We start from the raw sequence: 14,815 nt of genomic DNA on the forward strand, positions 1-14,815 counted from the left end.
AAAGCACCATCCAAGTTTATACACATGAAGCAAGAGATAAGGGATTCCTATCCTGAGAAAAAGGCAAGCTAAAAAGTAAGGACTTATGGATACTGGCATTTGAGAAACACAAATAAAATGCCCTGGTCCTTGCATAATCAGCCAATAGTAATGATTGGTATTGGATAAGACTCACCTATAATAAAAGAGCTTCCAATTTGTGTTTTTGGTGCCACATTCTAATCCCTAATAGCAAAGGTTCACCAAAAATTTAAGCTAAGTCCAATGTGAAACAGTGAGGACAACATAAATAGAAATCAGGAATGACGAATAAAATGGGATAATGTTCAGAGAGAAATAAAATAAAAATATTTTAATATTGTCAGTTACATAAGATGAAATATTGCAGTTATGATAAAACAAGATAATATTTAAAAGGAATAATTAAGAAATGAACATTAAAAATCTAATTGCAAAATAAGTTAAAAATTAATAAAATGTTGGAGGCTAATTTAGGGTAAATTACTTGGAAAGAAAAAAAACACAGAAAATAGAACAAAAATAAAAGAAAAAGAATTATGTAGGTTAAATATCTGATGGATGATGATGCCATAAAAGGAGGACCTATTAAACACCATACATGAAAATGAATTGATGACCTAAATAGGAAGTTGTAAAGAATAAAATTTTCTAAACGAAAAAATATGAGAGCATGGATTTATAGCATTGGGACTGAGGAAAAAATCTCAAGTGTAGCATAAAAAAAAACTATGAGAGGAAGTATAAATCAAGAAATTTAAAAACTGTGTATTACAAAAAAACACTGTAACAAAATTAAAAATCAAATATAGGAAACTATGTTTGTATTATATAAAACCACCAAGAAACTACTCTTCAGAATCTATGCATATATTTCTATATGTCTATTGTCAACATCTATCTATGTATAAGTCTGTGTGCGTGTGTGTGTGTGCGTGTCTGTGTACTTAAACTCAGTAGGAAAAAAATACATGTTAGAAGTCTAAAAGTTGGCTGGGTGTGGTGGCTAATGCCTGTAATCCCAGCACTTTGAGAGGCCAAGGTGAGTGGATCACCTGAGGTCAGGAGTTCAAGACCAGCCTGGCAAACCCCTTCTCTACTGAAAATACAAAAATTAGCTGGGCATGATGGTGCACGCCTGTTGTTCCAGCTGTTTGGGACGCTGAGGCAGAAGAATCACTTGAACCCTGGAGACAGAAGTTGGAGTGAGCCAAGATCGCGCCATTGCACTCCAGCCTGGGCAATAGAGCAAGACTCCACCACCCCTGCCACTAAAAATGTCTAAAAGTTAAAAAAAAATCTGGTAGCTATAGGCACAAAATCATTTTCTATCTTCCCACAACGCTTGATTTCTAACTCGTATCTCTCCAACTCCTGCTTCTGTCTCCTTCTCTGATTTTGACTTTTCTGCCTCCCTCTTACAAAGATGCTGTGATTCATTGGGTCCACTGGGTACTCCAGGATCATTTCCCCTTCACAAGATTCTTAACTTAATCACCTCTACAAAGTTTATTTTGCCATGTATGGTGGCACATTCATTGATTCCAATTATTAGGTGTGGACCACAATGGTCAAACAGTATGGACCAATTTGCAGAATAGGAAGTATGAAGAGTCATTAATGATGTGAGAGGAACATAAAGCTCATGGTAATCTGGAAAATAAATGAATTTTCTCAACATTTTAGAAAAATAAGCCTGATGATACCAAGAATTGGGAGCATGTTGAAAAGAAAAAAATTTGACAATACTTTATGTATCTGCTTATATAAATATTCATGACCTAACTCTAGGCAATACTACTAGGAGAAATCTCTTTTACGTGTGTAACACATAGAGATATGTCCAAGGAGGTTCAATACATCATCCTGTGGATTTGCAAGAAATTGAGCACAACCAAAGGTCCCACTAATTGGGAAATGAATTGCCATGTATTCATATACTGGAATATTACTCAATAATGAAAATGAATGAACTCTATCTGCATGGTCAACACGGATATATCTAGAAATCACAATACAACATGAGGAAAATCTTTTCCAGAGCAATATGTATAACAAAAACAAGTAAAAATTTAAAAAATATATATATGGCAATACTACGTGCTATCTGTAAATACAGGTACATACGTCTTAGTTAAAGCATAAAACATTTATTCTTATTAATTACACTCTCACCACTCCTCTTCACGTAGTACTGAAAGTCCTAGCCAGAGCAATCAGACAAAAGAACTAAAGGCATACGAGTCGGAAAAGAGGAAGCCAAACTGTCGCTGTTTGCTGATGACATGATCGTTTACCTAAAGCCTCCTGCAGAAAGCTCCCAGTATTGATAAAAGAATTAAGCAAAGTTTCTGGATACAAAATTAATGTACACATATCAGTAGCTCTTCTGTATACCAGCTGCTACCAAGCTGAGAATCAAATCAGAACTGGACTTCTTTTACAATAGCTGCAAAAAACAAAAAAAAAACTAACCAATGAAGTGAAAGACCTCTACAAGGAAAACTACAAAACACTGCTGAAAGAAATCACAGATGACACAAACAAATGGAAACACATCCCATGCTCACGGATGGGTAGAGTCTGTATTGTGAAAATGACCATACTGCCAAAAGCAATCTACAAATTCAATATAATTCCTATAAAATATACTACCATCATTCTTCACTGAGTTAGAAAAAACAATTCTAAAATTCATATGGAACCAAAAAAAAGCCTGCATAGCCAAAGCAAGCCTAAGCAAAAAGAACAAATCTGGAGGCATCACATTACCTGATTTCAAACTGTATTATAAGGCCATAGTCACCAAAACAGCATGGTACTGGTGTAAAATAGGTACATAGGCCAGGCACAGTGGCTCATGTCTGTAATCGTAGCACTTTGGGAGTCCGAGGCAGATGGATTGCCTGAGTTCAGGAGTTTGAGACTAGCCTGGGCAACACAGTGAAACCCTGTCTCTACTGAAATACAAAAAAGTAGCCAGGCATGGTGGTGTGTGCCTGTAGTCCTAACTACTTGGGAGGCTGAGGCAGGAGAATTGCTTGAACCTGGGAGGTAGAGGTTGCAGTGAGCCAAGATCGTGCCACTGCACTCCAGCCTGGGCGACAGAGTGAGACTCTGTCTCAAAAAAACAAACAAAAAACAAAACAAAACAAAAAAACAAAGAAAGGCACATAGACCAATGGAACAGAATAGAGAACCCAGATTATCTTCAACAAAGCAAACAAAACAAAAACATAAAGTGAGGAAAGGACACCCTTTTCAACAAATGGTGCTAGGATAACTGTCTAGCCCCACTTAGGAGAATGAAACTGGATCCCCATCTCTCACCTTATAGAAAAACCAACTAAGATGGATTAAGGACTTAAATCTAAGTCATGAAACTTTAAAAATCCTAGAAGATAACATTGGAAAAACCCATCCATTGGCTTAGGCAACGGTTTCATGACCAAGAACCCAAAAGCAAATGCAATCAAAACAAAGATAAATAGCTGGGACTTAATTAAACCAAAGAGCTTTTGCATGGCAATAGGAACCATCAGCAAAATAAACAGAAAACCCACAGAGTAGGAAAAAAATCTTCACAATCTATACATGTGACAAAGTACTAATATCCAGATTCTACAATGAACTCAAACCAACAAGAAAAAACCAACCCCATCAAAAAGTGGGCCAAGGACCTAAATAGACAATTCTCAAAAGAAGATATACAAATGGCCAACAAACATATGAAAAAAATGTTGAGCATCACTAATGGTCAGCATTATGCAAATCAAAACCACAATGCGATATCACCTTACTCCTGCAAGAATGGCTGTAATAAAAAAAATCAAAAAAATTAGATGTTGGTGTGGATACAGTGGACAAGGAACACTTCTGCACTGCTGGTGGAAAATATAAACTAGTGTAACCACTATGAAAAACAATGTGGAGATTCCTTAAAGAACTAAAAGTGGAACTATCATTTGATCCAGCAATCCTACTACCCAGAGGAAAATAAGTCATTATACGAAAAATATACTTGCACATGCATGTTTACAGCAGCACAATTCGCAATTGCAAAAATGTGGAACCAACCAAAATTCCCATCCTTTAATGAGTGGATAAAGAAACTGGTGTGTATATGTATATATACATATACACACAAAACATATATATGTATACGTGTGTATATATATGTGTGTGTGTGTATATGTAAAGATATGATGAAATATGACTCAGCCATAAAAAGGAATGAATTAATGGCATTCACAGTGACCTGGATGAGATTGGAAACTCTTACTCTAAGTCAAGTAACTCAGGAATGGAAAACCAAACATCCTATGTCCTCACTCATAAGCGGGAGCTAAGCTATGAGGATGCAAAGGCATAAGAATGACACAATGGACTTTGGGGACTCATGGGGAAAGGGTGGGAAAGAGTCAGGAATAAACTACAAATAGGGTGCAGTGTAGACTGCTTGGGTGATGGGCGCACCAAAATCTCACAAATCACCACTAAAGAGGCCAAAGAGGGCAGATTACCTGAGGTTGGGAATTTGAGTCCAGTTTGGTCAACAGGGTGAAGCCCATCTCTACTAAAAATACAAAAAATTAGCCGAGTATGATGGTGTGCCTGTAGTCCCAGCTACGTGGAGGCTGAGACACAAGAATTCCTTGAACCTGAGAGGCAGAGGTTACAGTGAGCCAAGACTGTGCCACTGCACTCCAGCCTGGGTGACAGAGTGAGACTCGGTCTCAAAAAAATGAAAAAAAGGAAAAAGAACTTACTGATGTAACCAAACACCACTGTTCTCCAATAACTTACAGAAATAAAAAAATTTAAAAAATAAAAATTTAAAAAATATAAATGGCAATACTACATGCGATCTATAAATACAGGTCTATACATCTGAAAGTATAAAACATTTATACTTATTAATTATTGCATTTTTATATCTGAAATAATACAATCAGTTTAAGGATAGTAGCTATGTCTGAGGAGACAGAAATAAAACTAGAATTGCAAAGAACACTAGGGATTTCACCAGAATTTGTAATTTTTTTATTAATTAAGGAAATTTGAACCAAATGTTAGTTTTGCTAGAAAGGTATGGAAGTATTTGTTACATTACTCTATTTTTCTATATGTTTGATGTATGATGTAAAAGTAGTGGTAAGTGGAGTGCTAATGAATTGGAGGTACTTTGCTACTGATTTTTATTTTATGAGAGCTTCTGCCCATATTTGTAAATAGAGAGATTTTCTTACATTTCCAGGGGAAGTAAGAATTACTAGCATAATTTTTGTTTCTAATATTTTCTTTATATTTAAATATTTGGGGAGTAATTTACAAAAGACAACATGTTCTATGTATGTGACAGGTCAAATTATCACATCATCTTTTTTAAAAAGGCAAATCAGCAGAATAGATCTGTTCCATTAAGAAGAGATAGCATTCTCTACAAAAGGATCAGTTTTCATTTCTGTGTGTGGACAAAAATTTTTATTTTGGATTTTAGTTTGTAAGGTCATTCCAATTACACTAAAGGTTACTACAAATCTAAGGGGTGAGTAAATCACATTTTATTATTGTTTCCCTGCTGATAATGAAACTTAGCAGTCAAGAGATTAAGGTCATAATAATATATCGTGATGCAAAGTACAGGACCCAGATATTTCTGTTTCACCATCTAATGTTCCTTTTACTGTTCCAGAAAAGGGAATCTTACTGATCAAATTAGACCAGAGCTCAACATGTTACCTTTTATTATTATTGTTTTGACCAAGGAGTGGGACAGTGACAATAACATTAAAAGTATGTAAATATGTAATCAATAGGACATATGCTATTTCTTGGAAAGAAAACAAGAATTAGGAGCCCTTTTCAAAAATATAAAAGCCTTAATTAATTCCTGTAACTCCCTGAACATGCTCTTACTGTTGGAGACTTATTATCTGTTCTGCTGGTCCAGGAGGAAAAGTCAATGTGGGAAGGATGACCAACAGAGAGTGAAAGCTGGTAAGTGGGAAGAAAGGAACCACTACTTTAGCTGTATACAGGGAATGAAATAGCATGGGGCTTTCTTTATGAAGGGAAAAATGAAATCAATCTTGGAAATTGAAACTCACTTTCTAAAAACATACACAAGTTATAAAACTCTTTTACATTCCTGCATTGGTTTGTTCAGGCTGCCGTTAAGAAGTTCCACAAACTTGCTGGGTCAAACAACAGATTTTTATTTTTATTTTATTTTATTTTATTCACTCACTCACTCACTCACTCACTTTCTGGAAGTCCAAGATTAAGGTGGGGGCAGCATTGCTTTTTTTCTGAAGGCTCTTTCCTTGGCTTGTAGATGGCTGCCCTCCCGCTGTGTGGTCACATGGTCTTTCCTGTGTATGTGCCTGTGTGCTATTCTCTTATAAGGCAGTCATATTGGATTAAGGCCTAACCTATGCTTTATTTTAATCACCTTCTTAATCACTCTATCTCCAAATAAGTTTGCCATCTGAGGTCCCAGTTATGACTTCAACATATTAATTTTAGGGCAATGAAACTCAGCCTGTAACAATTTCTGAAAAGTCAAAACATGGAAACTTCTTGTTGACCTACAGCTTTCTGTTGCATCACGCAATAGAAAAAGGTGGTCCCCTCCCCCAGCCTCTACTTTACTTGGCAACAGTGACATTGCTTTCTGTATTAGGTGAGATAGTTTCAGGAGAGGGTCTTTTTTTTTTTTTTTTTTGAGACGGAGTCTCACTCTGTTACTCAGACTGGAGTGCAGTGGGGCAATCTCGGCTCACTGCAAGCTTCACACCATTCTCCCGCCTCAACCTCCTTAATAGCTGGGACTACAGGCGCCCGCCACCACGCCCGGCTAATTTTTCGTATTTTTCGTAGAGACAGGGTTTCACTGTGTTAGCCAGGATGGTCTCCATCTCCTGACCTTGTGATCCACCTGCCTCGGCCTCCCAAAGTGCTGGGATTACAGGCGTGAACCACGGTGCCTAGCCAGGAGAGGTTCTTTCTAATCAATTTTGATCCCAGGTCCAGATTGTCACATTGAATTGAACAGTAACAATGATACACTGCCCTTTTCATTTTGAAAGGACTAATATTATCTGAATAGATTTTTAAAAAATAAAATATTGAGGCTGGGCTTGGTGGCTCACACCTACAATCGTGGCACTTTGGGCGAACAAGTCAGATGGATTGCTTGAACCCAGGAGCTCAAGACCAGCCTGGGCAACATGACAAAACCCTGTCTCTACAAAATATAACAAAATTAGACTGTTGTGGTGTTGTGCATCTGTAGTCCCAGCTACTCAGGAGACTGAGGTGGGAGGATCACCTGCGCCTGGGGAGGTTGAGGCTGCAATGAGCCCTAATTGCACTATTGCACCCAGCCTGAGTAACAGAGTGAGACCCTGTCTCGAAAAATAAATAAAATAAAAATAAAATAAAATACTGGACCAGAGGAAGATTTAGCTTTTCCTCTGTGAACACCACGTTAACTCTTAATAGCTTAATGGGGGTATAAATACAGAAATTTACTATCAATATGGCCAAATATGAGCATGTTTTACTCTGTCTTCTATAAGTGATCGCTCCCCCATTTATGTATTTTCACAAGTTAGAAATGAAACAATTTAAGACTTCTTCCTTTTTTTTTTTTTTTTTTTTTTGAGACTCTCCCAGGCTGGAGTACAGTGGTGCGATCTTGTTTCACTCTAGCCCTCTCCTCTCAGGTTCAAGCAATTCTCCTGCCTCAGCCTCCCAAGTAGCTAGGACTCCAGGCACACACCACTGTGACTGACTAATTTTTGTATTTTTAGTAGAGACAAGGTTTCATCGTGTTGGCCAGGCTGGTTTCTAACTCCTGAACTCAGGTGATCTGCCTGCCTTGACCTCCCAAAGTGTTGGGATTATAGGCATGAGCCACTATGCCTGCCCCCCCGCCACCTTTTAAACCACATTCAGAGGAACTGTTACCAAAAGCTGTCTGTCAGTATTTGAACATTGACCCCTTCTTTAGTTTACATTCTTAGAATATTATCCTTTTCCTCCCAAAGTATTGGTTGCCTTTGACTGAATAAAAGAACTAATAACAAGGGACAAAAGGAACAGATTGCCAATTAATATTTGAAATACTATCTCCCAATATGAATCTGATTTCCCTCCACTTGAAGTCATTTAATGCCTAATTAAACCAATTTCTTAGCCTGTGACAGGAAGCCCTTTCAGAGCAGCTTTTGAAGAACCCTTATACCTCGTTTCTATCCACGTTCCTCCTGGCACTTTACGCTTCAGCAGAACAAATGGGCTCCTACGTGTACCCGGTGGTGTGCTTATGAATGGTTAGCAACCAGTTCTCAGGAGTCTGAGAGAGGGGGCTTGATTTGTAGCATTTGCCAATTTCTGTATTGTAAATACTCTGACTTTGGCCAATGTTAAGCTTAGAGGAGGTCAAGTGGTTTGCAAATTCCTGAAAATTTAACAGTTGGCTCCTGTGAGCAGCTAGAGCTAGCTCCAGTATACCACTGGTTCCCATCTCCAAAAGGTATAATTTCAAACCTTTGAATATGCTGTTGTTTTGCCTTAGAATAGTGTTTTCTGTGTGCCTGAGAAACTCCCATTAATCTTTTAAAAATGTAGCTCAGGTGGCCTCTCTGAGCACCCTTCTGCCTTACCGGGGGTTCATCACTGCCTCATCAGTGTTTCTCCTCATCATTACAAATACTTTTATGTCGGGTTGGCCACATTATCGCATTATCTTATCTTTTTATTTATTTACCTATTTCCTAATTAGACTGTTGGTACTTGATCACACACACATTTTGCAGATCAGTAAATTGGTGCTCAGAGCCTAACAACATGAGGAAATATAACAGCACATTTAAAAAATTGCCCAGTAGGTACAAGAATGGATAGATGAATATTCTAAAGTTTATATTTACCTTTTTTGATACTGTACAATTACTTAGCCTTTCTGAGCCTAAATGTATCTACAAAGTAGACATAATAAAATGTACGCTCGTGAGATTGTTGTGAGAAAGTTATCTGTGAAATGCAGCACAGTTTGGACACCTGAAAACCAGTCAATCCATGGTAGTAGTAGGCTAACGTAGGTGAAAGCCTCCTAGAAGGACTGGGTGCGGTGGCTGGTTCACGCCCATAACCCCAGCACTTTGGGAGGCCAAGGCGGGACCTCACTTGAGGTCAAGACCAGCGTGTCCAACATGGTAAAACCCTCTCTCTACTAAAAATACAAAAATTACCCGGGCGTGGTGGCGTGTTCCTGTAGTCTCAGCTACTTGGGAGGCTGAGACAGGAGAATCGCTTGAACCTGGGAGGTGGAGGTTGCACCACAGCACTCCAGCCTGGGCGACAGAGCAAGACTCCGTCTCAGTAAAAAAAAAAAGCAGCCTAGAAGGACCCTCATTATTTTCTAATAATACTGATAAAGGTGGACCCATCTTACATGTATATCGTGTTAGAGTGAAGCAGCTTCACTATTTCAGAAGAAATAAACACTTCAAATGTTATGCTCTTCAGTACTTTTTCATGAGGTCTCTAAAATTGTTTTAAAAATCTTCCTATGAAATGCTGAAATTTCAGAGGTTTTTTTTTTTTTTTTTTTTTTCCCATAGTAGGCAGTTTATAATGTTGCTCACATCCATTAATCTATGGCCTCCTGTTTTCTACTTCTGTTTTTTTCAGCCTTTGCATGCAAGACTCCTTCCCATTGACTGTTCAGTCCTGCATCATGCCCAAAGACTGTGAAACCTCCGAGTGGTCCTCCTGGAGCCCCTGCTCCAAGACATGCCATTCAGGGAGTCTCTTGCCAGGGTTTAGGAGCAGGAGCCGGAACGTGAAGCACATTGCTATTGGAGGTGGAAAGGAGTGCCCTGAACTTCTTGAGAAAGAAGCCTGCATTGTTGAAGGAGAACTGCAGCAATGTCCCAGGTATTAAGCCTTTATGCCGTCTTTAGTGTGAGTGTTTTAATATATAACCTCATTTAATGTTATAGAAATGTAATGAATTACATTCATTCAGTAATGAAAGTAGCTGTGACTCATATTTATTGAGTCTTCACTCAGTATACAAGTTCCATAATCGGCAGCACAGGAGAACAGGTTAATATCATGGGCTTTGGTGTTGACTCCCTTGGTTTAAGTCCTGTTTCTGTGACTTTCTAATTATGTGAGTTTCTTCAAGTAACTTAATTAGAGTGCCTTAGTTTACCAGCAGTGCTTAATTCATCCTGTGTTTGACAGATAGTAAATGCTCAGTAACCATTAGCTATTATTACCCGACACAACACACCTAATTCTCATAGTAACCTAAGAGGCCATTCATGGCATCTCCATTTTACAAATGAAGCTACTAATGTTCAGAGAGATTAAATAGTTTCTGAAGTTATGTAGGTAATGAGTGGCAGTATCCTGATTCGAACTCAGTTCTGTTTTCAAATCTTACTGCCGCTATGTGGCATTCTTCAATTCCAGAATCCCTAAGGAGCCAGAGAATATTCAAGAAAGGATTTAACATATATTAATGGCTACATTTTAACTTCATTTTTTTTTTTTTGAGACAAAAACTCAGTTGCCCAGAGTGGAGTGCAATGGTGTAATTATGGCTCACTGTAGCCTCCACCTCCTGGGCTCAAGAAATTCTCCCACCTCAGCCTCTTGAGTAGCTGGGACTACAGGTATGTGCTACTATATATATTTTTTATTTTATATAGAGATGGGGTCTCACTATGTTGCTCAGGCTGGTCTCAAACTCCTGGGCTTAAGCAGTACTCCCACCTCAGCTTCCCAAAGTGCTGGGATTGCAGGCGTGAGCCACCACGCTGTGCCTGGCCTACATTTTAACATTGGTTATATTTTGTGTGGCTCCATAGACCTGGGTAAAGGTCTGCAGTGTGTTTTCCTTTAGGTCGTTGGCTCGCAGTGGGCCCGGTTTGATAACAGACAGAAATCTGTTAGGGATGGTTTTGTGGTGTTTCCTGCTGAACAGCTGCCCTGAACTGTATCTGTTAAATCTGTAGCTATTCATGATAGGCATTTTTCTTATAGTTTCTTGTAACTTCCATGACTATAGAATCATTTCCCCAGCAAAAAATAAAAGAAGGAAAAAATAGTTTTCTGTATGAATTAGTGATTTGGTGATGTGTGAAGGGTATGGGTAACCGACCCAATAGTTACTGGTGGTGGGGTGAGGCCTGGCTCTTCCTCAAACCTGATATCAAGTGTGCATTAGAAAGGCAGGTTTCTGTTGTCAGAACTCTTAGCCTCTCACATCCCCACTTCCCAGTTGGAACCAGTGTTGATTGAACACAGTTCCTTATGTTCTTATTGTTCATTTTTTGCTAAAATGACCCCTTAGATTTGTATCATTCCTTCCCTCAAATGCAGAAGGTATAGATGCAGGTGCATGTCTCTTTACCACAAACTCTCAGCTTCACAGAACCCTTTCTTGTTGTGTTGTGTTGGGTCTTTCAAAACACTAATTTTGAAGTAAAACAGAAGCTTGAAAATGGCATAACTCTGAGACCTCTATCCCTTTTAACATTGAAATACCTGGATTAAAATTGTATCTTCATCACTTACTAGCGGTGTGATCTTGAACAAGCTATACAACTTTTCCAAGGCATTTACTTTTTCAGTAGAATGCATCTGATAATACTGCCTGTGTGGCAGGCTTGAAAGGTTGAAGACCAGGCATGTGAAATGCCAGGCCCAGGGCTTAGCACATAGGAGGCACTGCAAGAAGGATGACCACTATTGTTGCTATTTGCAGGTGTGTTTGTTTCTTCCAGAAAGAGAGTATCTCTTTTCCTTAGCATACAATAATAGTTTCATGGGGTAGAAACATATTTCTTCTATATAATTTAGAAATCTTATTTCTCTTTGGAGGTTTACTTTAGAAGGCTTCTCGATGGTATACAGGCAGGAATAAAATCTGGGTTTCATGATGACCTTGACATTGATGCCTCTATCCTTCAGTTTTTTTTTTTTTCATGGGATAGCTAATACTCTCTTCCTGATACTTTCAAAGGTTTGCTGATGTATAGGCAACCTTCCATTTTCTTTGTTAATAACTATTGCAGTTATCTTGGAAGTCAGAATGGTACCTTCCTGGCAATGCTGAGAAAGCTGAACTACATGTATGTTTGTTAAACAATGCCTACCTTTTATCAAGTACCTACTGTTGGCCAATAATTGTAACAGAGTTATAAATTAAGTAAATATAAATAATATTTAGTGTGACAGAGAGTTTACCACCCAAATGAACATTTTTGAGAGTGAAAGGGGATGTGAATTTGCTTTAAGATCCAAGCACAAATTCACTCAACTCTGAAGCCAGTGTTCTTTCCATTATGTCACACAGACTCTCATGATAGGCACAGTGAAGATATGCACTAAGATAAGGTTATACCTACTAATATGCATGCATTTGTGTGCATCATATTTTTTTTCAACAAGATAATGTGGAAAGTAATAATTCAGGATGTACGCAAGAGGAGTTTCTATATTGATCTTCATTTGGTAGAACCTTAGTGTCTGAAAACAGAGGCTGACAGGCTTCACTGGTGATGAACCTGGCCCCCTAGTTCTACCGTTTGAAAATGTTGCTGAGTTTGACACACACACACACACACACACACAAATAAATATATAAAAATAAATAAATAAACTTTTAAAATGGTAAAGCTGTAGGAAATAGGAGTATTGGAGAATTAACTGAAATACCGACCAACCGGTGTTCCATAGGGAGAATGATGTAACTAATGATTCTACTTGGTTGTGGGAAGGAGAATACATAAGTAACGGCAACTAAACATCAGCTGACATTCTAATTTGTCTGAAATCTGGACTGTGGCCTCTACCACGGGAAAGCATAGAGGCTATGTACTAACTTTTGTTTCTGGTTTTATATCAGTGATTAAAATTAATTGTTAACAAGGGAAAGGAAAATGAAAATCTATTAGGGAACAAAAATTCTCATGTTTCTTTTCCCAGAACTCATGAGCAAGTCACATGCATCAAGTTAATTCACCTTATTTCTCCCCAGGAGGTAAATACATCCTTTTTTGATTCCTCATAGTGTTTTAAAAAGTCTTTCAGAATTCTGTTTGACTTTTATCCTTCCACTGTCTTTGCTATTGGAGATGTGTTTATTCATTCAACAAATACCCATTAAGCCTTTGCTATATGCCAAACACTATATTAAGCATTTGAGATACCTTAGAGAACACAAAAGACAAACTTCCCTCCCCCACTGGAACCTAAATTTTAGTGAAAATACACCAAATAAATAATATAAAGTAAACTTGGAAGAGCTATGCAAAAAAATAAAACATCAAAGTAGGGTAAAGCTAGAGGTTCTGGAATGCTGTGATGAGGGCTCAGCACAGGTGATGAAATTAAAGTGTCCCTAGAGAAGCATCATTTGAACAAGCAGGATTTGAGAAGGTAGGGAAATCAAAGGAAGTAAATACATTAGTCACTCAGGAAATTAGGGGAAAATATTATATGAAAAAGGTATAGGTAGAAAAGTGCTCCAGTCCCTGGATATTAATAATCTTCAGTAGCATCGCTTTTGGGGATACTCTTCTCACGAGCTGGGCTCAACTGTCCAGCATTTTCACACTAAACACTATGAATGACCGTCCCTAAGGCATGACTCCATGAAGGGAATTGTAACTAACAGGAGATCATTTGAGAAGCGTTCCCTGGGGCCACCACACCACCAAGTAGTTGCTGTGAGCAACTAATTTAAGTTGAAAGGAGACAGAGACCAGTTCATGTTATGCTATTGTGGGAAATTTTAGAACTACATGAAGATTAGCATTGTATAGCCGTAAGTTTGTTTCAAAGTTGTACTTTTTGACTAAGACATATATAGAGCACAGGAAACCTCTTCCTCCAGTCTATTTGTAATTTTGTGGACCTCCCCAACCTCCAACACATCATTAAACACTCACAGTGTATACCATGGGTGGGAAACGGATATGAGAGAGAGAATAAATTTGCTTGCCAGTTGCCACCCTGGCTCTTTGTGTGGTTGTCCCCTGTCATTGGGCATCATGATCTTGGGTGTCATGTTATTCTATGTCCCCAAACATGATGAGATAGGAGTCATTTAAGACACCTTGGCACTCGGGCACTTTCCTGTGTCCTGACTAACATCTAAAATATTGTATCCTAGATCTCAACTGAGGGGAAGGCAAAAAGCATTCTAACACTGCAGGATGAGGCAGTGCTGTTTAGTAGATGGGGTAAAGAAAGACAAAGAACATAGTAACAGTGTAATGCTTCATGTCAGAGAGCTGAGACACAACCTGATTCTAGAACAGCTGTGATTCCAGATCTCTTGTGCTTTCATAGAGGCCCATTCTGGTGAAAGACACTGTAACACACAAGAATATTGGGAAAACATCAGCTGCAAACATCTTTCTTAGAAGCGACAGCTCAGATGACCTACCAGGAATTCCTGCCACCCCACTGGGAGGCAACAGTTTTCATCCGAAAATGGCTGTTCTATCTCCTAAATGCTCACTTAGAGTATGAAATCAAATGTAAGACAGCAGTATTAAATAGTGACAGTGACCAATACCAAGTAAAACTCTTAAGAAAATCTCAAGGCAGAAGCTGCACAGCTGAGAGTATTACATAGTCTGTGTAATATTACTACACAGAGAAGCCAATCTGTAAAATATCGTTCCAATACTGTGGTCTGGCACTGAATAGATGGGCTCTTTTATTTCATCCTGCCTTGTTTCTGGTATGTATTAATTTATCCTTA

At 38.4% G+C, this 14,815-nt stretch overlaps 1 protein-coding gene across 1 annotated transcript in view; it reads left to right on the forward strand.

The window, feature by feature from the left end:
- The window catches only part of THSD7B (thrombospondin type 1 domain containing 7B), an 886,725-nt gene that overhangs the window by 320,328 nt on the left and 551,582 nt on the right, over nucleotides 1–14,815 (forward strand). Inside the window, exon 4 of the mRNA XM_025405082.1 lies at nucleotides 9,721–9,966. Coding sequence (XP_025260867.1) covers nucleotides 9,721–9,966 — 246 coding nt within the window. The remainder of the gene's footprint in view (nucleotides 1–9,720; nucleotides 9,967–14,815) is intronic.

Source organism: Theropithecus gelada, chromosome 12, assembly GCF_003255815.1.
Source record: "Theropithecus gelada isolate Dixy chromosome 12, Tgel_1.0, whole genome shotgun sequence".
In the NCBI taxonomy this organism is placed as follows: Eukaryota; Metazoa; Chordata; class Mammalia; order Primates; family Cercopithecidae; genus Theropithecus; species Theropithecus gelada.